At 42.8% G+C, this 25,218-nt stretch overlaps 1 protein-coding gene across 2 annotated transcripts in view; it reads right to left on the reverse strand.

The window, feature by feature from the left end:
• LOC140481056 (protocadherin-16-like) overlaps window positions 1-25,218 on the reverse strand; it is a 367,181-nt gene that overhangs the window by 334,403 nt on the left and 7,560 nt on the right. For both annotated transcript variants that reach the window (XM_072576651.1, XM_072576652.1), the window contains one exon: window positions 14,045-15,874. In XM_072576651.1, the coding sequence (XP_072432752.1) occupies window positions 14,045-15,808 (1,764 nt within the window). In that variant the 5' untranslated portion in view covers window positions 15,809-15,874. The remainder of the gene's footprint in view (window positions 1-14,044; window positions 15,875-25,218) is intronic.

Below are 25,218 nucleotides of genomic sequence, written 5' to 3' on the forward strand. Positions count from 1 at the left end.
TTACTGTCTTTTGTTTCTACCCTTCTCTGCCTCCCTGCTCAGATTCCCATCCTCCTTCCATTTTACTTTAACCCCTTCCTCATAGCACTCGCAAACATTGGTCCCAGTCCTGCCCAGATGCAACTTGCCCTGTTTGTGTGTAACCCTCACTTCCCCCAGTCTCAGTGCCCGAGAAATTTGACTGTCTCCTTCCCTCCTACACCATTTTCCAGCCATGTAGTCATCTGATATGACCTGTTATTTCTACACTCACCACCACATGGCACTGGTAGTATTTCTGAGATTACTAGCTTTGAGGTCCTATTTTCCCATTTACATCCTAATTCCTTATAGTCACCTTGTGGGACCTTATCCCTTTTTTGTAACAATGTTGTTGGTATTGATATGTAAAATGATGGTTTGCTGTTCATCCTCCCACTTCAGGAAGCCCTGCAGCCTCTCTGAGACATCCTTGACCCTGGTACCAGGGAAGGTTCTTTCAATCCCAGAGTCTCCTTTGCAGTCACTGGAATACCTGCCTGTACCCCTTACGATTGAATCCCCCCTAACTATAACGTTCTCCTCAACTCTTGTGCACCAGAGCCAACCATGAGGTAATGTAACTTGGATGTAATTCAGAACCCCCCAGCAATGCTCTGCAAACATGATTCAAATTCCACCTGGCAGATGGTTAAAATTTGAAATACAAAAAAAATTGAGATTAAAAGCTTGTCTAATGGTAACCGTGTAGCTAATGGTGATTGTCCTAAAACCATCTGGTTCACTGGTGTACTTTAGAGAAAGAAATCTGTCATCAAGGCCTGGTTAGGCCCTCATGTGACGAGAGACCAACAGCAATGTTATTAATTTTTAACTGCCTTCTGAAAAGCCAATTCAAGGAGCATTCAAGTTGGCCAATGAAGACATAATTCAACTATTGTCGTTTGATGATTCATTAAGATGCATTATAGTAGCTCATAAAGGTCCTTTAAAAGGAAAAGGGGCCACCCAGTTAAAATAGAGATTTGGCAACAAAGAATATCTCTGTGGGTCATAAGACTTTGGAACTCTCTTCCTCAAAAGGTGGTGGAATCAGAGTCATTGAATATTTTGAAGGCAGAAGTAGAGAGATTCTTATTAAGCAGGGGTTGTAAAGTTCTCAGGGATAAGTGGGAATGTGGGTTTGAGGTTACAATCAGAACAGCTACAATTTTATTGATTTGCGGAGTAGGTATGAGTGGCTGAATGGCCTACGCCTGCTCCTTTTCATATTTGCTTAAGACTCCTTAAACAGCTTGCAAATCTGAGACCACTACCTACTATTTAAGAAGAGAGTGAGAGACAACACAGGGAACTCCAGATTCATTACCTTATATCAGTAGTAGAGAACATGCTAGAATCTATTAGGAAAGATGGAAATAAACAGATAATCTGGTTTGACCACACCTGACACACTGAGCACAGTTTTGGGCACCTTATCTCAGGAAAGATATCATTACCATAGAGGGAGTGCAGCATAGGTTCACCAGACTTGCTCTCATGATGGTGAGACTGTGCTATAAAGAGAGATTGGGCAAACTGAGACTATATTCTCTGGAGCTTCCAAGAATGAGAGGTGTTCTCTTTAAAACCTACAAATTACTTAAAGGGATAGATAGAATAGATGCAGATAAAATGTTTTGCCTGGTTGGGGGAGGTCTAGAACCATGGGAGACAATTTAAAAATAAGGTGGATGCCATTTAAGTCCAAGATGAAGAAAAATTATTTTCCTCAGAGGGTTATGAACTTAAATAACTCCACGAAGGCCAGTATCCTGTCATCAAGTCACTCTTTATTTACACATGCACAATGTATGACACTGACCCAGCTAGCTCAGAGCCGGCTCCTAGAGTGAGCAGAATTTCTGACACTCCTGCTTATATCTGTCAGCCAGAACTCCCTGATTGGACCAGGTTAACAGCCCCAAGACCCTGTTAGAAACATTTCATCCCTCCTCTACTAAGTCCAGGGACATGGGACCATTCCTTTTCCTGGGGCATTTTCATATCAGGTTTAATAAGGAGTTGGAATCCCTTGTTAAATGGAAGAGGGCGGCCTTTGTAAAGATGAGGCGTGAAGGTTCAATAGGGGCGATTGAGAGTTATAAGGTAGCCCGGAAGGACCTGAAGAGAGAGCTAAGAGCAGCAAGGAGGGGACATGAAAGGTCCTTAGTTGGTAGGATTAGGGAAAACCCTAAGGCTTTCTATAGGTATGTTAGGAATAAAAGAATGACTAGGGAAGGAATAGGTCCAATCAAGGATAGTAATGGGAAGTTGCGTGTGGAGGCTGAAGAGATTGGGGAGGCGCTGAATGAATACTTTTCGTCAGTATTCACTCAGGAACAGGACATTGTTGTCGATATGAATACTGAGGCACGAATAAGTAGAATGGATGGCTTTGAGATATGTAGAGAAGAGGTGTTGGAAATTCTGGCAAGGGTGAAAATAGATAAGTCCCCTGGGCCTGATTGCATTTATCCTAGGATTCTCTGGGAAGCAAGGGAGGAGATTGCAGAGCCATTGGCCTTGATTTTTGTGTCCTCTTTGTCTACAGGAGTAGTGCCAGAGGACTGGAGGCTAGCAAACGTGGTTCCCTTGTTCAAGAAGGGGAGTAGGGATAATCCTAGTAACTATAGGCCAGTGAGTCTCACTTCTGTTGTGGGCAAAGTCTTAGAGAGAATTATAAGGGATAGGATTTATGCACATCTGGATAAGAATGATGTGATCAAGGATAGTCAGCATGGTTTTGTGAAGGGCAGGTCGTGCCTCACAAACCTTATTGAATTCTTTGAGAAGGTGACGAAGGAGGTAGATGAGGGGAAAGCGGTAGATGTAGTATATATGGATTTTAGTAAGGCGTTTGATAAGGTCCCCCATGGTAGGCTACTGCAGAAAATACAGAGATATGGCATTGAGGGTGAGTTGGAGGTTTGGATTAGGAATTGGCTCTCTGGAAGAAGACAGAGGGTAGTAGTTGATGGCAAAGATTCATCTTGGAGTGCCGTCACTAGTGGTGTTCCGCAAGGATCTGTTTTGGGACCATTGCTGTTTGTCATTTTTATAAATGACCTGGAGGAAGGGTTAGAAGGTTGGGTGAGCAAGTTTGCGGATGATACGAAAGTCGGAGGAGTTGTAGACAGTGAGGAAGGATATGGCAGGTTACAGCGGGATATAGAGAAGCTGCAGAGCTGGGCAGAAAGGTGGCAAATGGAGTTCAATGTAGCTAAGTGTGAGGTGATTCACTTTGGTAAGAGTAATAAAAAGATGGATTACTGGGCTAATGGTAGACTACTTGGTAGTGTGGAAGAGCAGAGGGATCTTGGTGTCCATGTACACAGATCCCTGAAAGTTGCCACCCAGGTAAATAGTGCAGTGAAGAAGGCATATGGCGTACTGGCTTTTATTGGTAGAGGAATTGAGTTCCGGAGTCCTGAGGTCATGCTGCAGTTGTATAAGACTCTGGTGCGGCCGCTTCTGGAATATTGTGTGCAGTTTTGGTCGCCATACTATAGGAAGGATGTGGAGGCACTGGAACGGGTGCAGAGGAAGTTTACCAGGATGTTGCCTGGTATGGTAGGAAGATCCTATGAGGAAAGGCTGAGGCACTTGAGGTTGTTTTCTTTGGAGAAAAGAAGGTTTAGGGGTGATTTGATAGAGGTGTACAAGATGATTAGGGGGTTAGATAGGGTTGACAGTGAGAACCTTTTTCCGCGTATGGAGTCGGCTATTACAAGGGGGCATAGCTTTAAATTAAGGGGGGGTAGATATAGGACTGATGTTAGGGGTAGGTTCTTCACTCAGCGAGTCGTAAGATCATGGAATGCCCTGCCAGTAGCAGTAGTGGACTCTCCCTCTTTATGGGTATTTAAGCGGGCATTGGATAGGTATATGGAGGATAGTGGGTTAGTGTAGGTTAGGTGGGCTTTGATCGGCGCAACATCGAGGGCCGAAGGGCCTGTACTGCGCTGTATTGTTCTATGTTCTATGTTCTAGGTCCAGTTCCTCCAACTCAGCATTCGATACTGGCACTCAGAGGATCATCTTCTTCAGGCAGTGACGGTGTCGAGGCTGAGGTTTCAAAGGTTTCTTCAGAGGTTTCTTCGACACTAGGTAGCGAGGGAGAACCCACAGGTACTAACAGCCTTGCCGGATGTTCTGAGGGCTGGGTATGTTTTGCCTCTGCTCCGTTTGCAAATTTGCCATTTTCATGTGGTCTACCTGCTTGTTCAGGACCACCTCATCGAATCAAACTTTTTATGTCATGGGACCTGGCCACACATCGACCATGCTTTTTACCTGTGCTGGGCTTTTTCCATCGTTTCAATACCAAACTTCAAAGTAAACCGTCTTTCTCACTTAGAGGGAGTCTTGTGTCCAGCACTGACATTCCTGATGCCATTTCACTCTCCTGCCCAGGTCCAGGAATATCAGATCTAACCTGGTACGGAGTCTTCTCCTCATTAGCAACTCTGCTGGAGTTGTTGCTGTAATTGTGTGAGGGGTGGCCCAATAATCAAACAAGAACCTGAACAGTTTGGTATCAAGTAAAGCTGTAGGCTGTTTCTTTAAGCCTACCTTCAAAGTTTGGACTCTCTTTCTGCCAGACTATAGGATGACGGATAGTATTGAGCTGTCCTTATATACCGAATGCCATTTGACTTTAGAAAATACTCAAATTCCCTGCCGGTAAATAATGGCCAGTTGTATGTAACCGACACTTCCAGGGGTCCCCGTATTGTAAATGATGCTTGTAGTTTTTCAATCGCCATCCTCATGTTTGACGAATGAACCCCTATACACATCCAATCACTTTGAGTGGGCATTCTCAATGACAAAAAACATAGAGCCCGTGAAAGGACCAACATATTCAACATGTGACCGAGTCCATGGTTTACCCGGCCATTCCTGTGAATGTGGGAAAGCTGTTGGCAGTAATTTTTGTCCTTGTTGGCATTCTGGGCACTGCCCCACCAATGTGGCTATGCCTGCATCCAATCCTGGCCACCAGACATATCTTATTGCCAACGTCTTCATTTTGAAAACCCCTGGATGACCCTGGTGGAGTTCAGTCAGTATCTGGCAGTGACCTTTGCTTGGGGCAATCACTCTAGCTCCCCATAAAGATATACCTTCCTGTATGGTGATCTGGTATTGCCGGGTCCAGAAAGGTTTCAGTTCTGGTTGTAATGATCCTTTAGTTTCCCCCGTCACTAACAACTGTTTCAGTTTTGCTAGGACTGGATCTTTCTGCATCCAAAGTCTGATATTGTCAGCTGTGACTGTAAGGGTGTCCAGAACGTTTAAAACCAGAATGGGCTGTTCCAGTGGTAGCATCACTAAAGCTGTATCCGCCAGTGGGAGGCAGCTCAAGGCATACACATTTGCTACTTGGTCTCCTGGAGGGTGTATCAACTTGTAATTATATGCACTCAGAACAAGGGCCCATCGCTGAATTCGACCTGAAGCTGTGGCAGCACAGCCCTGTCCTCTTTAAGTAGCCTTGGCAGAGGTTTGTGGTCTATTACTATCACAAATTTATGGCTGTAAAGGTACTGGTGGAACTTTCTCACACCAAAAATAAGTGCCAAACCCTCCTTCTCTATCTGGGCATATTTTACTTCAGCATCAGCCAATGTCTGGGCAGCACTACGCTATTGGGCGTTCCTCTCCATTGGGGTACCGGTGAGCCGACAGTATCCCAATATCGTATGGGGAGGCATCACATGTCAGCATCACATCTTGGTTGGGATCGTAGTGTGTAAGCACCTTCGATGACGAAAGCTGCTTCTTAACTTCCCTAAAGGCTACATATTGACTTCATGATACTTTCCAAGGCTGACCCCTTTCCAATAGGGTTAAGGATGGGTTAGTAAATTTGTGGATGACACTAAGATCAGTAGAATTATGGATAGTGCAGAAGGACGTTGAAGGTTAAAGAGGGACATAGATAAGCTGCAGAGCTGGGTTGACAGGTGGCAAATGAAGTTTAATGCGGAAAAGTGTGAGGTGCTTCATTTTGGAAAGAGTACCAGGAATGGAGAGTAGTGGGCTAATGGTAAGGTTCTTGGTAGTAGAGGTGAGCAGAGAGATCTTGGTGTTCGTGTATCCCTGAAAGTTGCCACCCAAGTTGATAGGCTTGTTAAGAAGGTATATGGTGTGTTAGCTTTTATTAGTAGAGGGATTGAGTTTCGGAATCATGAGGTCATGCTGCAATTGTACAAAACTTTGGTGTGGCTGCACTTGGGGTATTGCATAAGTTCTGGTCACTCCGTTGTTGGAAGCATGTGGAAGCTTTGGAAAGGGTTCAGAGGAGATTTGCTTGGATGTTGCCTAGTATGGAGGGAAGGTCTTATGAGGAAAGGTTGAGGAACTTGAGGCTGTTTTCGCTAAATAGAAGAAGGTTGAGAGCTGACTTAATTACGACATATAAGATAATTAGAGAGTTAGATAGTTTAGACAGTGAGAGCATTTTTCATCGGATGGTGATGACTTGCACGAGTGGACATAACTTTAAATTGAGGGGTGATGGATATAGGAGACGTCAGAGGTGGTTTCTTTACTCAGAGTAGTAGGGGCATGGAACGCACTGCCTGCAACAGTGGTAGACTCAACAACTTTAAGGGCATTTAATTGGTCATTGGATAGTCATATGGACGAAAATGGAATAGTGCAGGATAGATGGGCTTCAGACTGGTTTCACAGGTTGGTGCAACATCGAGGGTCGAAGGGCCTGTACTGCGCTGTAATGTTCTATGTACTATGTTCAATAGCAAATATAAGGGCGCCAGGATGAAGGCCAGATTATGTATGAACTTTCCATAATAATTCATCAGTCCAAGGAAAGACCTAAGGTCTAGACCAAATGTGGGAACCAGAGCACTTTTGATTGCCCTCACTATTGTTTTGAAGTTGATGGCATGTACTGTATCTTTAAAAGAGAGTGCTGCTGTTCTGCACTGAGAGCTTACAAGCACCTGTCATATGACTAAGTAGCAGTCTCAGAGTGTACTGGAATATCGGAAATATCTAACATTTGGCTGTGAACTAGATACCCGAGTTGTTTTGACAATAATTAGAATTTAACCAATCAGTTTAAACTATGCCCCAGCACACTAAAACCAATCGAGTTTGAATTTAGTGTTTTTGCCAACCTCGACCAATAATGATCTGATGCTTGGGGGATAAAGAAGCAGGCATTTTGAAAGGTAGACAGAGAGTAACTGCCATTGAGAGAGACTGCTAATCAAAACACTCTATATCAAAGGTGCCTTTTCCATATGAAACATCTTAGCAGTAAAAGACAGAAGACAACTCAGGGAGATCTTCAGCCGAAAGAAGGACACCGGAGACGACAGCCACTGTGCAGTTTTCAAATTAAGTTGATGTAATTTTAATACAGGTTTTTTTTTTGGAACAGTATAGTGTTATAGAGTTGGAGGCAGGCAACAAGTAGTTAAGAGAAAGAGGAACTTAGAGTTGTGAATAGTTGTTGTTTAATGTTCACTTTTAGAGTTAAGAAATACATTGATTTTTATTTTTCTTTAAATAGTGGAATTTAGGAGTTTTCTGACACTCATATTTTAACAGATTATGAGGCGGAGTGAGGTTTTCTGGGTGTTTGGTTTAATTAACAGAGAGGTTCAACACTATATCTTCCAATGGGTATAACCCAGTCTTGTCAACTCTGTAGTCCTAGTCCAAGTAGCTCACTTGGGGTGCCTGGAACATACATTTTTCCATTCTAAGAGATACACCCACCTTGGAGAAACATTTAAGCACTATATGCAAGTTCTCTAAATGGTCTCTATTGGTTTTCTTGGTTATTAGCACGTCATCCAGCTAAATGATGACCTGGGTAGACCTTGTAAAATATTCTTCATCATCCACTGGAAAATGGCACAGCTGCTGATGCCCCAAAAGGCAGTCTTGCATATTGGTACAAGCCTTCATGGGTATTAATTATAGCAAACCTCTGGGAATCCCCATCCAACTGCAATTGTAGGTAAGCATGGCTCATGTTTAGTCTTGTGAAGGATAGCCCTACCTGCCATTTTTGCATATGTGAGGGATTGGGTATTTATCCAGCTGTGAATAGCTGTTTACTGTTTGTTTAAAATCCCCTCAAAGGTGAACTGGCCCATCAGGCTTCATAATCGATATGACTGGTGCTGCTCATTCCACAAACCAGACTGGTTTGATGATTCCTTCTTTTTCCAATCTCCTGTTTCCTGCCTCGACTTTTGCCCATTAGTCAAATGGCACTGGGTGTGCCTTACAGAGTCATTGAATTGCTTCTAGTTCAACACATTAAGTGGCCTTGACCCCTTTGATAGTCCCTAGACCTTCCTAAAAATCCTCTGGGTATTTAATTAGGACTTCACTCAGGCAGCAATTTTCTAATTGAAAAATGTTGAACCAATCATGTTGAACTTTTCTCAATCAATTTTGTCCCATCAAGCTTAGGTCCAAGCCTTTTTACTACAGTCACTGGTAACTGAACCAGTTGCTTCTCATAAGAGATGGAAACTGAACTTATACCCTTAATCTGAGGGGCTGCCTGATTATAGGTTCTCAGTCTAACTGAAGTCTGATACAAACTTCAGGGTTTGGAGTCCAGGGTGAATTTTGTTAAAGACTGGTTTTGCAACCACCGATACAGCCGCACCAGCCTTAACCTCCATTAGAACCCGGTGACCATTTAGCCAGATGTTTATTTTGATTAGTTCTGATTTGGTTGTTGCGAAGCAATTTAATTGTTCCATGCCAGATTTGGTGGACATTCCGGGGTGTGCACTCTCCTGGATACTGGCCTATGAGTTCTCTTAGGTAAAAACAATGACTGCAGATGCTGAAAATCAAATACTGGATTAGTGGTGCTGGAAGAGCACAGCAGTTCAGGCAGCATCCAACGAGCAGCGAAATCAACGTTTCGGGCAAAAGCCCTTCATCAGGAATAAAGGCAGTGAGCCTGCAGCATGGAGAGATAAGCTAGAGTTCTCTTACTCAGTTCAGGTCCTAGTGGGACTCTTAAAACATGGAACATAGAATACTACAGCGCAGTACACACCCTTCGGCCCTCGATGTTGCACCAACCTGTTATACCAATCTGAAGCCCATCTAACCTACACTATTCCATGTACGTCTATGCCTTCTTCTGCCTTGAGTCCACATACTGGCAGTGCTTACAATGGCTTGCCAGCCCAGATCCTGAAGAAAATTTTAACCATTTGGCCGAGGCTTTGTTTTGTCTTGGAGTGCTGCTGTGGGCTGACTTTGAGTCCCTCTGGTCAGGATATGTCATGAGTAAGGCTGTGCAATTGCCTTCACTCAAGTGCTGTTCCCCAACCTCAGTCGTCCTGGCGAGGGTGTTCACTTCCATCGGAATACCATGTAACTCACATGTTCTACTTGCCCCATTTTCCAATTATAAAACTAGGTGCAGTGCCTGTTTGAAGTCCAGTTGGGCTTCAGCTAAAAGATGCTTTTGCACAGTCATATCATTAATTCCACATACCAAATGGTCTCTCAGCATCTCACTTAGCATTGAATTGAACTGAATTTATTGTCATGTGTACCGAGGCACGGTGAAAAGCTTTGTCTTGTGAGTAATACAGGCAGATCACAGCGTTAAGTAGCATCAATAATAAATAATAGGTAAACAGCAGCAAAATACCAAAACACAGGTACAGGCAAATGCTAAGAGTTTGTGAGTCCATTCAGTATTCTAACAACAGTAAGGTAGAAGCTGTTTCGAAACTCAACTGGTGTGTGTGTTCAGGTTTCTGTACCTTCTCCTCAATGATAGAAGTTGTAGAAAAACATTGCCAGTGTGGGATGGATCTTTGAGAATACTGGCGGCCTTTCCTTGACAGCGGGCCTGGTAGATGGGAGGTTGGCCTTTGTGATTGTCCGGGCCAAGTTCACCACTCTCTGTAGCCATCTCCGATCTTGAATGGTACAGTTGCCATACCAGGTAGTGATACATCCAGACAGAATGCTCTCAATGGTGCATCAATAAAAGTTGGCAAGGTTATTCACCGTCATGCCAAATTTCCTCAACTGCTTGAGGAAGAAGACATGTTGTTGGGCCTTTGTAACCAATGCATCCACATGGAGAGTCCAAGAAAGCTTGTTGTTGATGACCACTCCCAGGAGCTTGACACTCTCCACTCATTCCACCTCTGTGCTGTTAATGTGTAGGGGGGCATGAATAACATCCTGCCAAAAGTCAATAATGAGTTCCTTGGTTGTTGCTGGCATTGAGAGCTAGGTTGTTCTCCGTGCACCATTTTTCCAGGTCTTGAACCAAAGTCACATGCCTCTGCCAGTGGCTTTAACCTCATCAAAAATCCCAATACAGATTCCCCTGGTTTTTGAATTGTCGAGTAAAACTGATAGCATCTCAGAATTAGAGGAGACTTGGGGTCACAATATTCCTTAACTAAATCTGTCAACTCTTGAAAGGTTTTAGTATCTGGTACCTCTGGGAAAGTTAAGCTCCTGCTAACCAAAAAAGCTGTGGGTCCACGTGTTGTCAGGAGAATTACTCGTTGCTTTTCATCTGCCCCAAAATTATTTGCCCAGAACAAAAGAACCACATTCTTTCTGCATACTGGGCCCAATCTTCTACAGCAGGATCAAATGAATCAAGCTTCCCAAATAGCACAAGAGAAAATGCTGGAAAATCTCAGCAGGTCTGGCAGCATCTGTAAGGACATTTTGAGTCCAACTGACCCTTTGTCAAAGCTTTGGTCAGTTAGACTTGAAACGTCCTTACAGATGCTGCCAGACCTGCTGAGATTTTCCAGCATTTTCTCTTTTGGTTTCAGATTCCAGCATCTGCAGTAATTTGCTTTTTTCCCAAATAGCAGCAGGATGCCAGAAATGCTTCCCCAGTTCAAAAAATGACTGTTGTGAACAAATCTCTTCAGGAGCATGTTTTCTCCTGTTGCCACTGAAATAACTTTACATAGGCCTGTATCTTGTCACCAAACCACTCTTTATTTACATGTGCCCAGTGCTTGATACTTGTCCAGCTAGCACAGAGCCAGTTCCTAGAGTGAGCAGGATCCCTGACTTTCCTGTTTATCTGTCAGCCAGAGATCTCTGATTAAACCAGATTAACAACCCCAATCAGGAAACTCCATATTCCATGAGATCCATTTGGGTGATATCATTACTATCTATCCATGAACCTTTGGAATTTTTTGCCCCAGCGGGCTGTGAAAGTTTTGTCTTTTAGTAAGTTTAAAGTTGAGATTTATAGCTTTCTGATTACCAATAACATATAAGGTTATAAGGATTGAGTGAGTAAAAGGCATTGAGTGTTTGATCTGCCACGATTGCAATGAATGGCAAGGCAAGCTCAATGATTGAATGGCCAAATCCTGTTCCTATGTTTCTACCATCGGGGAGGACAAGTGCAGAAGATACCTGGGAACACCACCACCTACGAGTTCCATTCATCATCCTGACTTGGAAGCATATCACTGTTTCTTGGTCATGTGGACTGCAGCTGATGAAGAAGGCAGCTCACCACCACCTTCTCAAGGGGCAACAAGGAACAGGCAATAAATGCTGGCCCAGCCCATGATGACCGCAACTCATGAACACTTTTTTTAAAAAACATGCATTGTGCATTCAAAGCTGAGAAAGTCTATGATCACAGTATGTGATTGTTCAAGGAAAAACCTTCATAGCTCAGAGGGCAGGAACAGAGTAGCAGTTAACCTGATTAGACAGGGAAGGAGAGTCTCTTTGGATTTTGATTCATTGTCACATGAGTGTCGGAAGTTTGCTTTGCCATGTGTTTTGAATCTTATAAACTGTGTTATATTTATAAAGTTATATTTATAAAGCTTGGGTTTCTTTTGTTATTTTTATACCTTTTGTTTAAGCAACTTATATTTCATTGTTAAAAAAATTTCTGCATTAATTTAACCAACAAATATATATTTTTAGTCTCCCAACATTCACTTCACAACTCACTTTCTTATTTATCTATCTCTATGCCATGAGCAAAGGTAGCTCCAATACCTTCAATCCCTTCAACCAAATCACTTCTATACATTGTAAAGTTCAGGCCTCAGCCCTGACCCCATGGCACACCACTCATGATATTGTGCCAGTCTGAAAAAGACCCGCTTATTCCTACTTTCTGTTAACCAGTCAATCTACCATCCATGTCAATATATTGACCCCAAAACCATGAACATTTATTTTCCGCAATAACCTTTGATGTGACGCCTGATTAAGTACCTTCTGGAAATTGAAGTACAGTGTATCCACCATCACAGCAGACAGTTCCTTCTCAAAGAACTCCAATAAACTGGTCAAATATGGTTTTCCTTTGACAAAACCATGGTTACCTCAAATTCATTAAGTGACTTGCAATTACTTTGTAAAAACAGTTTCTAATAATTTCTCGATGACAAATGTTAAAGTAACTGGTTTATAGTTACCACCTTTCCGCTTTTCTTCCTTTTTGATTATTTTTGTACTTCCATAAAACAAACTTTAAAATTGGATTTAAAATTGGATGGGGTAATTTAATACAGTTCCCTTCAGTTGAGAGGTTGGTCTTTTTAGCAGAGGAGGGGTCACTTCTCATCAGTCAATCAAATGTTTTAGCTCAGCATGTCCTCTGACCCTGGGTCCAGGGAACAGTTTAATATGAACTAGGTTGAGTGGCTAATTTTCTAATTGTTTACTTTCAAGGAGTGATCATGAACCTACACAAGCTCATGAAGGCTTCATATTTAATTTCTTTTGAGGATTTGAGTTTTAACAAATTATGGGAAACTGATTCATTTCAATTCAGCAAATACCTGGATTTTTTAAAAAGTAGTCACTTGACATTTGAATGTTTATGAAACATTTCTTGGAAAATATGGTTTCAGCTAATGACTGGACATTTGGACTGGGGTGGCCTTCCAGAGATTTTGACTGTCAGAGAGAGTTTCTGGTTGAACAGGGTTTAAAACCAAATGGGACATGGTGTCCAGTCTCTGCTAAAGGGAGGATACCTCCCAGTTCAGTTCTCCTATTTCTGGAAAAATACTTGTTGGGCAGAGTGAATATCTGCATTGAAATCTATTTTCTTGTTTTGTGTCCTGTTGTATGATTGTGTGTTTGTATTTTGGGGTATTTACAAGGGTAAACAGATTTCAAACTGCTAAGCAGCTTTACATCTTTGCATTAATCATTTATTGAATTGCGGATGTGGGAGATCCAAAGCAAACAAAAACAGAAATTGCTGGAAAAACGCAGCATCTGTGAAAAGAAAACAGAGTTAAAATTTCAAGTCCAATGGCCCTTCTTCAGACGTGTTAATCATTATTAAAGAAACCTGGTTGATAGATATTTTTTCCAAACTGGTGCCAATGGAAGTATATGAAATAATAGATATAGTAGAAGAGGCCCTTCAGCCCATCGAATCTACACTGGTAAAAGAAACACACTAGTTCCACTTCCCGCACTAAGCACATCACCTTGAATGCTATGATATTTCTATGCCCCTCATAACCTATCAGGTCCCTGCCTTCAATCTCTGCTCCACGGAAATCAACCCGAACATTCCAGCCTCTCTTCACCACTAACCTGTTCTATTATAGACAACATCCTGGTGAATCTTCTCTGCATCACCTCCAGTACAATCACATCCTTCCTATAATGTGGAGACCAGAACTACAAACAGTACTCCAGCTGTGGCCTCACCAAAGTCCTGTACAGTTCCAACATAGAAACAAATGTTGTGGATGCTAGAAACCTGAAATAAATGGAGGGAGTGCTGGAAAGATTCACAAGGTCTGACAGTATTTGTGGAGAGAAACAGAGTTCATGTTTTGGAATAGTAGGAGTCATATCACACTCAAAACATTAACTCTGTTTCTCTCCATAGATGCTGAGTTTCTCCAGCACTTTCTATTTTTATTCCATTCAGAATGCCAGAGCATTTAGAGCTAACAGGTTCATCAACATGTACAATTTATAATCATTCCAAAAACATCAGTGCAAAAGATCATACCTGGAGGAAGCAGGTTCCCATCGGAAGATGTTCTTTGATCGAAGTATTGTAAAAATTGCGGCTGAACATAGGCTCATTATCATTCACATCTTGGATTGCAATAGTGACAGTAGCAGAAGAGAACATAGGAGGATTTCCTCGATCAGTAGCCGTCACCACCAGCTTGGGAACAGGATCTGTTTCATAATCCAAATTTGCAGCCGTGGTAATAACACCAGTCGTTTGATCGATGGTGAACCATTCAGAATGAGAGTTTGTACTGCCAGTAATACTGTACACAATTTCACCATTACTGCCCTCATCTTTATCTCTGGCTGTTACTTGTAGCACAAAGCTGCCAGGATACAGAACCTCAGGGATGGACTGTCGATACCCAGAGAGATCAAAGACTGGAGGATTGTCATTAACATCAGTTACATGTATGGTAAATGTGGATTCAGCCCTCAATGGTGGTGTTCCAGAATCAGTTGCCGTGACACTCAGCTGATAAGTATCTTGCTCTTCTCTGTCTAACATCTGGTCTACACAAATCAAATAAATAATATTGTCTTTTGTAGTCAACCCAAATTTACCATCACCACCATCTAGAGATACATTGACTTTGGCATATTCTCCATAGTCAGGATCCGATACAGAGATCCTGGCCACAAATTCGCCTGGCTGAGCTCCCTCTGAGATATGAGGTGAACCATCTTCACTGAGAAAGATGATGGTGAGTGTGGGCTGGTTGTCATTGTAATCCTTTACCTGAACTGTTACAAATGCCGTTGTTACTTCAGGATGTGTGGCATTGTCTCTGGCTTGGACCACCAGCTCATGAACTTTCTTCATTTCATAATCCAACCCTTTATTTAACTTGATAACGCCTGTCTTTGAATCAATGGCAAAATACTGATCAGGATCACTTTGCCTTCTGTTGATCTCATAAATGACCACCCCATTATTTCCCTCATCCGTGTCTGTGGCAAAGACTTGCAGAATATTGCTGCCAGGCTGTAGGCTCTCTGAGATCATGGTATAGTATCGAGTCTGATTAAATCTTGGAGCATTATCATTTACATCTAAAATGGAGACATCCAGAATCATCTGACTGGTTCTGCGGGGAGTTCCACCATCAAAGGCTTCAATGACTAAAGTGTAAGTAGATCTCTTCTCCCTGTCCAGGGGACTATTCACTACTAGTTCCAGATCCAGTGTTTCTGCAAGTTTCTTGGTTTCAAGCCTAAAGGCTTGCCCCACATTTCCATCTTTAATAAGATAGCCCTGTGTGCTAAACTGACCTCCATCCGCATCAATAGCTGAATCTAAACGAAATCGTGTTCCCACAGGTGTTTGTTCAGGTACATTCAGTTTCATTTGCTTGCTAGGAAAAACTGGAGAGTTATCATTGATATCATTGACAATTATGACCACCTCCACTGCATCACCTCCCCAATTTACAGCCACAAATTTGTACTTATCTCTGGACTCATGGTCCAACACTTTGGCTGTTTTGATAATCCCAGTGGTTTCATCAATAATTAAGTCTGAGGACATGCCTGTTCCATCAGTCTCGTGAATGAAGAAGCTACTAGTTGTATGTCCAGGAGGCAGGCCTGCATTGATATCTCCAATGATGGTAAAAGGTGGCTGCTCCTCATCAATTTGAAGAATGAGAGGTTCATCTGACTTTGCAACACTCCAACCAATCAAGAATCCTGACACCACGTTCAACCACAGAAACACACCTTGGCAATTAGACTGAGATTTCTTCATTAGATCCATAGTCTCAAATGATACTAATCAAAATGATGATGTTGGCAATCTCCAGACTTCATGGAATCAATGTTTCTGTACGATAAAATAATTATTCCACCATTAGTCACAGGATTACAGTGAGGAGTAAATACAGTAATATCCCAGTGACAGCCAGTGTCTGTGGGACCCATACCCCAGTGAAAATCAGTGTGTGTATCACTGCAGTGTCGAGAGTGTGGTGCTGGAAAAGCAGAGCAGGTCAGGCAGTATCTGAGGAGTAGGAGAATCAACATTTCAGGCAAAAGTCCTTCATCAGGAATGAGACATGAATAGTCCTCATTCCAGATGAAGGGCTTTTGCCCAAAATGCCAATTCTTCTGCTCCTCAGATGCTGCCTGACCTGCTCTGCTTTTCCAGCACTACACTCTCGACTCTAATCTCCAATATCTGCAGTCCTCACTTTTGCCGTGTGTGGGAGTGTATTCCAGTGAGAATCAATCAGTGTGTGTGGGACTGTACCCCGGTGAAAATCAGTATGTGTGGAATTGTACCCCAGTAAGAGTTACTGTATGTGGGAACTGTATTCCAGTGAGAGTCAGTGTGTGTGGGATTGTACCCCAGTGTTAAGAGTTACTGTATGTGGGACCCTTACCCCAGTGAGAGTCAATGTGTGTGGGACTGTACCCCAGTGAGAGTCAGTGTGTGTAGGACCTGTATCCCAGTGAGAGTCAGTGTGTGTGTGGGACCTGTACCCCAGTGAGAGTCAGTGTGTGTGTGGGTCTATACCCCAGTGAGAGTCAGTGTGTATGGGACCTGTATCCCAGTGAGAGTCAGTGTGTGTGGGGCTGTATCCCAGTGAGAGTCAGTGTGTGTGGGAGTGTATCCCAGTGAGAGTCAGTGTGTGTGGGACTGTACCCAAGTGAGAGTCAGTATGTGTGTGTGGGACTGTACCCCAGTGAGAGTCAGTGTGTGTGTGGGACCTGTATTCCAGTGAGAGTCAGTGTGTGTGGGAATGTATCCCAGTGAGAGTCAGTGTGTGTGGGAGTGTATCCCAGTGAGAGTCAGTGTGTGTGGGGCTGTACCCCAGTGAGAGTCAGTGTGTGTGGGAGTGTATCCCAGTGAGAGTCAGTGTGTGTGGGGCTGTATCCCAGTGAGAGTCAGTGTGTGTGGGAGTGTGTCCCAGTGAAAGTCAGTGTGTGTGTAGAACATAGAAATATAGAAAATAGGAACAGGAGTAAGCTCTTCGAGCTAGTGTTGGATCATTCAATATGATCCAACTCAGTCCCATCTCCTTTGATCCCTTTAGCCCTATGAACTATATTTACCTCATTCTTGAAAACATTTAATGTAATGGCTTCACCACTTTTTGTGGCAGAGAATTCCACAGATTCACCAATCTCTAGTTGAAGAAATTTCTCCTGATCTCAGTCCGATAGGAGTTGGGAGGTCAGACTGCGGCTATACATTGGTTAGGCCACTTTTGGAATATTGCGTGCAATTCTGGTCTCCCTCCTGTCGGAAGAATGTTGTGAAACTGAAAAGGGTTCACAAAAGATTTACAAAGATGCTGCCAAGAGTGGAGGATTTGAGCTATAGGGAGGGGCTGAATAGACTGGGGCTGTTTTTCTTGGAGCATCAGAGGATGAAGGGTAACCTTATAGAAGTTCATAAAATCATGATGGGCATGGATTGGGTAAATTAGACAAGAGGAGTCCAAAACATGGATAGAGAGCCTAGGCTTAAGGTGAGAGGGAAAAGTTTTAAAAGGGACCTAAGGGGCAATTGTTTTCATGCAGAGGGTGGTGCATGTGTGGAATGAGCTGCCAGAGGAAGTGCCGGAAGCTGGTACAATTACAGCATTTAAACATCATCTCAATTGATACATGAATGGAAGGGTTTAGAGGGATATGAGCCAAGTGCTGGTATATGGAACTAGATTTATCTAGGATATCCTCCACTCTTGGCAGCATCTTTGTAAATCTTTTGTGAACCCTTTTCAGTTTCACAACATTCTTCCAACAGGAGGGAGACCAGAATTGCACGCAATATTCCAAAAGTGGCCTAACCAATGTATAGCCGCAGTCTGACCTCCCAACTCCTATACTCAATGCACTGAACAACAAAGGAAAGCAAACCAAACACCGTCTTCACTATCCAACTACCTGAGACTCCACTTTCAAGGAACCATGAATCTGCATTCCAAGGTTTAGCAACACTCCCCAGGACCTTACCATTAAGTGTAAAAGCCCTGCCCTGATTTGCCTTTCCAAAATGCAGCACCTCATATTTATCTAAATTATCTAAATTAAACTCCAACTACCAACAGATCGCCATTTCCAGATGTGGTGTCATATGGAGTCCTGTATAACTGCAGTAAGCCATTCCTAGTTCTGAACTCTAATGCTCTTGCAATAAAGGCTAGTCTACCATTTATCTTCCTAATTGCTTGCTGTACATCCTATCTCCTTTCACTGACTGGTGTACAAGGACACCCAGATCCTTTTGTACATTCACATTTACCAATATACACCATTTCAATCATATTCTGCCTTCCTGTTTCTCACACCAAAGTGCGTAACTTCACATTTAGCTACATTGTACTGCCTTGTATTTGCCCACTCATTCAACAATCATCTCAAAGCCTCCTTGTATTCTCCTCACAACCCCACCTCATTTTGTGTTGTCAGCAAATTTAGACATTTAACATTTGGTTCCATCTTGATTGCACCCTCAAAAGCTCCCTTACATCAGTTAAGTATGATTTACCTTTCATAACCCATGTTGACTTTGTCCAGTCTGTTGATGTATTCTTCTGTTATCATGTATTTTACAATAGATATAAGACTCACTGATGTCAGCTACTGACCTGTTACTCTGCTTTTTTTCCTCCTTGTCTTCTCAAATAAAGGGATTATATTTGCCACACTCCAAGCTGTAGGAATTGCTCCTGAGTCTATCAAAGTTTTGAAGATGACTAGCAATGCATCCAATATTTCCAGTGCAACTTCCTTTAGTATTCTGAGACATAGATCATCATACCCTGAAGATTTGTCTATTTCCTATTTATTTCCCCAGCACCATTTCTTACTGATATGGCCTCTCACTAGACCCTTGGTTCCCTAATATTTTTGGGAGGTTATTTATGAAGACAGAAATAAAGTTTGCGTTAATTTTTTCTACCATTTCTTTCTTTCCCAGTATAATTTCCCCAGCTTCTGACTGCTGGAGACCAGTATTAGTCTTTACTAATCTTTCTCTTCACACATTTATGGAAGGCTTTTTAGTCTATTTTTATATTCTTGCAATGTTACTCTCATTCTATTTTCCCCTCAACCAAATGTTTTGTCCTCTTTTAGACCATAAGACATAGGAACAGAAATTAGGCCATTCAGCCCATCGAGTCTGCTCCACTATTCAATCATAGCTGAGAAGTTTCCCAAACCCATTCTCCCGTTTTCTCCCCATAACCCTTAATCCCTTGATACTCAGGAACCTATTTATCTCAGTCTTAAATATACTCACTGACCTGGCCTCCACAGCTTCTGTGGCAATGAATTCCACAGGTTCCCCACTCTCTGGCTGAAGACATTTCTCCTTATCTCCATTCTAAAGGGTCTTCCCTTTACTCTAGTGCTATGCCCTCGGGTTCTATTCTTTCCTACCCATGTAAACATCTTCTCAACTGATACCCTGTCCAGGCCTTTCAGTATTCTGCATGTTTCAATTCATTTCCCACTCATCCTTCTAAACTTCATCGAGTATAAACTCAGAGTCCTCAAACGTTCCCCATATGTTAAGCTTTTCATTCCTGGGACCATTCTCATGAACGTCCTCTGAACATGCTCCAGGGCCAGTACATCCTTCCTGAGATATGGGGCCCAAAACTGCACACATTACTCCACATGTGGTTTGATCAAGAGCCTTATAGAGCCTCAGAAGTACATCCCTGTTTTTATATTCAAGTCCTCTCAAAATAAAGGCCATCACTGTATTTGCCTTCCTAACTACTGACTCAACCTGTGAGTTTACCTTGCAAGAATCCTGGTCTAGAACTCCCAAGTTTCCTTGCACTTCAGACTTCTGAATTTCCTCCCCATTTAGAAAATAGTCCATGATATTTATGCTAGCTATGAAGAGATGTTGAGTAGGTTAGGTTTGTTTTCATTAGAAAAAAGGAGATTGAGGGAGGACCTATTTGAGGTCTACAAAATCATGAAGGGTATAGACAGGGTAGATAGAGATAAACTTTTTCCCAGGATAAAGGATTCAATAACGAGAGGTCACGCTTTCAAAGTGAGAGTTGAAAAGTTTAAGGGGGATACACGCGGCAAGTACTTTGTTCAGAGGGTGGTAGGTATCTGGAATGCATTGCCAGCAGAGGTATTAGAGGCAGGCACGGTAGATTCATTTAGGATGTTTCTGGACAGATGCATGAGTAGGTGGGGAGCAGAGGGATACAGATGCTCAGGAATTGGGCGATAGGTTTAGACAATGGATTTGGATCAGCACAGGCTTGGAGGGCCGAAGGGCCTGTTCCTGTGCTGTAAATTTTCTTTGTTCTTTGTTCTTTGTTCATGTCTCTATTCTTCCTACCAAAGTACATGACCTCATACTTTCCCATGTTGTATTCCATCTGCCACTTCTTTGCCCATTCTCTTAACCTGTCCAATTCCTTCAGCAGTCTCCCACTTCCTCAATATTACCTGTCCTCTACATATCTTTGTATCATCTGCAAAAGTAGCCAGTATGCCCTCCGTTCCTTCATCCAGATCGTTAATGTATAAAGTGATAAGTTGTGGTCCCAACACTGAGCCTTGTGGAACACCACTTGTCACCAGCTGACACCCCAAAGTTTATCCACCATCTACAAGGCACAAGTCAGGAGTGTGATGGAATACTCCCCACTTGCCTGGAAGGGTGCAGCTCCAAAAACACAAAAAGTTTGACACCATCCAGGACAAAGCAACCCGCTTGATTGGCACTGCTTCTATAAATACTGACACTCAGTAGCAGCAGTGTGTACTATCTACAAGATGCACTACAGAACTTCACCAAAGATCCTTAGACAGTACCTTCCAAATACACAACCACTTCCATCTAGAAGGACAAGGGCAGCAGGTACTTGGGAACACCACCATCTACAGGTTCCCCTCCAGGCCACTCACCACCCTGACTTGGAAATATAACATTGTTCCTTCCCAGTCGCTGGGTCAAAATCCTGGAATTCTCTCTCTACTGGCATTGTGGATCAATCCTCAGCAAGTGGATTGCAGCGATTCAAGAAGGCAGCTCACCCCCATCTTCTCAAAGGCAAATAGGGATGGGCTATTAATGCTGGCCAGCCAGCGACACCCAAATCCCACAAATTAATAAAGAAAATCCTGAGAAGGACCCTTTTATCCCCACTCTCTGCTTTCTACCACACAGCCAAGCTTCTGTCCATGCTCGCACCTTGCCTCTGACACCACGGGCCCTTAAGTAACCTTCTGTGTGGCACCTTGTCAAAGGCCAGGTAGATAACATCCATTGGCTCTCCTTGGTCTGACCTGCTTATTACTTCCTAAAAGAATTCTAACAGATTTGTCAGGCATAACTTCCCCTTGATGAAACCAAGCTGACTTTGTCCTATTTTACCATACACTTACAAGTATTCAGAAATCTCATCCTTCACAACGGATTCCAGGATCTTACCCACAACTGACATTAGGCTAATTGGTCTGTAATTTTCTGTCTTTTGCCTGAACTCCCTTTTTAAACAGGGGTGTCACATTAGCGATTTTCCAGTCCTCTGGGACCCCCCCTTAATTCTAGCGATTCCTGAAAGATCACCACTAATGCCTCCACTATCTGTTTATCTATGTCCCTTAGAACTCTGGTGTATAGTCTGTCTGGTCCAAGTAATTTATCCACCTTCAGGCCATTCAGTTTTCTGGCACCTTCTCCTTGGTGATGGCTGCCATACTCAGCTCTGCTCCCTCTCTATTGAATTTTTAGGATATTACTTGTAACTTCCACAATAATGACTGACGCAAAGTATTAATACAGTTCCCCAGCCATTTCCTTGTTCCACACTTATATCTCTCCAGCATCGTTTTCCAGTGGCCCAATGTCCACTTTTGCCTCTCTTTTGCCCCTTATATATTTTTAAAAATTCTTACAGTCTTCCTTTTATTATTGGCTAGCTTACCCTCATATTTAATCTTCTCCCTCCTTATTTCTTTTTTTGTTGCCCTCTGTTAGTCTTTGTAAGCTTCCCAATCATGTGGCTTTCTACTGCCCTTCACCACATTATATGCTTTTCTTTCGATTCTATGCTATCTCTGACTTCCCTAGTCAGCCATCCCTCATCCTCCCTGTACCATGCTTCTTTTTCCTCGGGATGAATCTCTGCTGTGTCTCCTGAATTACTCTCAGAAACCCCTGCCATTGCTGTCCCACTGTCTTTCCTGCTAGGCTCCTCTCCCAGTCAATTCTACCCAGCTCCTCCCTTATGCCTCTGTAGTTGCCTTTATTCAGCTGAAATACCATTACCTCTGATTCTATCTTCTCCCTCTCAAATTGCAGAGTAAATTCAATCATATTATGATCACTGCCTCCTAAGGGTTCCTTCACCTTAAGTTCCCCTATCAAGTCTGCCTCATTCCACTATAATAAATCCAGTATTGCCTGCTCCTTAGTGGTGGGAGAGTTCCAAAAAGCCATCTGATTGACATTCCACAAATTCCTTTTCTTGCAATCCACTTCCAACCTTAAAAATCACACAACACCAGGTTACAGACCAACAGGTTTAATTGGAAGCACACTAGCTTTCGGAGCGACGCTCCTTCATCAGGTGATAGTGGAGGGCTTGATCGTAACACAGAATTTATAGCAAAAATTTGCAGTGTGATGTAACTGAAATTATACATTGAAAAATTGACTGTCTGTTAAGACTTTCATCTGTTAGAATACAGTGATAGTTAGAATACAGTGAAACTATCACTGTATTCTAACAGATGAAAGGCTTAACAAACAGTCAATTTTTCAATGTATAATTTCAGTTACATCACACTGCAAATTTTTGCTATAAATTCTGTGTTACAATCGAGCCCTCCACTATCACCTGATGAAGGAGCGTCGCTCCGAAAGCTAGTGTGCTTCCAATTAAACCTGTTGGTCTGTAACCTGGTGTTGTGTGATTTTTAACTTTGTACACCCCAGTCCAACACCAGCATCTCCAAATCATCACTTCCAACCTGGTTTTCCCAGTCCAGCTGCATATTGAAATCCCCCATGATCACTGTAACTTTGTCTTTCCTACACATCTTTTCTATCTCCTGGTGTATCTTATGCCCCAGCTCCTGACTACTGTCTGGAGGCCTGTACATAACTTCAACTATGGTTTCTATTTACGGTTTTTTGGGGTTCCTCAATTCTACCCACACAGATTCCATACCATCTTACCCTACTTCATTTCTTACGATTGATTTAATTTCATTTATTACTAATAAGGCAATCCTACTCCCTCTGCCCACCTGCTTATCTTTCGATAGGATGTATATCCTTGAATATTCAGCTCCTAATCCCAGTCCCCTTACAGCCACGACTCTCTCTTTTGTTGAATTCTAAAGTGCTTTTGATTCTCAGACTTGCTGCTTTTTTGGATTATTCTATGTCTCCGCTTTAGATCTAATATTATCCCTAATTTGTTTAGTTAGACATGGGGGAGCCACCCTTTGGGAAGATCTGCGGCTGCAAATATGGCTGCAGAGTGGTACTATGGTTAAGGATGTCACTGAGTGGATGTGGTGTATGTGGATTTCAGTAAGGTGTTTGATAAGGTTCACCACAGTAGGCTATTACACAAAATACGGAGGCATGGGATTGAGGGTGATTTAACGGTTTGGATGAGAAACTGGCTAGCTGAAAGAACACAGAGGGTGGTGGTTGATAGGAAATGTTCATCCTAGAGTTCAGTTACTATTGGTGTACTGCAAGGATCTGTTTTGGGCCACTGCTGTTTGTTATTTTTATAAATGACCTGGATGAGGGCACAGAAGGATGGGTTAGTAAATTTGCAGATGTCACTAAGGTCGGTGGAGTTGTGGACAGTGACGAAGAATGTTGCAAGTTATAGAGGGACATAGATAAGCTGCAGAGCTGGGCTGAGAAGTGGCAAATGAAGTTTAAGTGTGGGAAAAGTGTGAGGTGATTCAGTTTGGAAGGAGCAACAGGAATTCAGAGTACTGAGCTAATGGTAAGATCCTTGGTAGTGTAGATGAGCAGAGACATCTCGGTGTCCATGTACACAGATCCCTGAAAGTTGCCACCCAGGTTCATAGGGTTGTTAAGAAGGCACATGGTACATTAGCTTTTGTTGGTAGAGGGATTACATTTCGGAGCCACGAGTTCATGTTGCAGCTGTACAAAAGTCTGGTGCAGCCGCACTTGGGAGTATTGCATACAGTTCTAGTCATTGCATTACAGGAAATATGTTGATGTTTTGGAAAGGGTTCAGAGTAGACTTACTTAGGTGTTGCCTGCTATGGAGGGAAGATCTTATGAGGAAAGGCTGAGGGACTTGAGATGGTTTTCATTTGAAAGAAGAATGTTGAGAGGTGACTTGGGGCTGTTTTCCCTGGAGCGTCGGAGGCTGAGGGGTGACCTTATAGAGGTTTACAAAATTATGAAGGGCATGGATAGGATAAATAGACAATGTCTTTTCCCTGGGGTTGGGGAGTCCAGAACGAGAGGGAATAGGTTTAGGGTGAGAGGAGAAAAATATAAAAGAGACCGAAGGGGCAACTGTTTCACACAGAGGGTGGTACGTGTATGGAATGAGCTGCCAGAGGATGTGGTGGAGGCTGGTACAATTGCAACATTTAAGAGGCATTTGGATGGGTATATGAATAGGAAGGGTTTGGAGGGATATGGGCCGGGTGCTGGCAGGTGGGACTAGATTGGGTTGGGATATCTTGGTTGGCATGGACAGGTTGGACTGAAGGGTCTGTTTCCATGCTGTACATCTCTATGACTCTATAATTAGAGGGTTAGATAGGGTGAACAGTGAGAGCCTTTTTCCTTGGGTGGTGATGGCTAGTACGAGGGGACATAGCTTTAAATTGAGGGGTGATAGACATAGGACAGATGCCAGAGGTAGTTTCTTTACTCAGAGAGTAGTAGGGGCGTGCACCGTCCTGCCTGCAACAGTAGTAGACTCATCAACTTTAAGGGCATTTAAATGGTCATTGGATAAACATATGGATGAAAATGGAACGCCGAGTTTTGAGAAGATTTGTAGCTCAGATTGAGGTTTTGGATGTAGGTTTGCTTGCTAAGCTGGAAGGTTCATTTCCAGATGTTTCATCACCACACTAGATAACATCTTCAGTGGGCCTCAGGCAAAGCAATGCTGATAAGTCCTGCTTTCTATTTATATGTTTGGGTTTCTTTGGGCT

This window comes from Chiloscyllium punctatum, chromosome 9 (genome assembly GCF_047496795.1).
Source record: "Chiloscyllium punctatum isolate Juve2018m chromosome 9, sChiPun1.3, whole genome shotgun sequence".
NCBI lineage: Eukaryota > Metazoa > Chordata > Chondrichthyes > Orectolobiformes > Hemiscylliidae > Chiloscyllium > Chiloscyllium punctatum.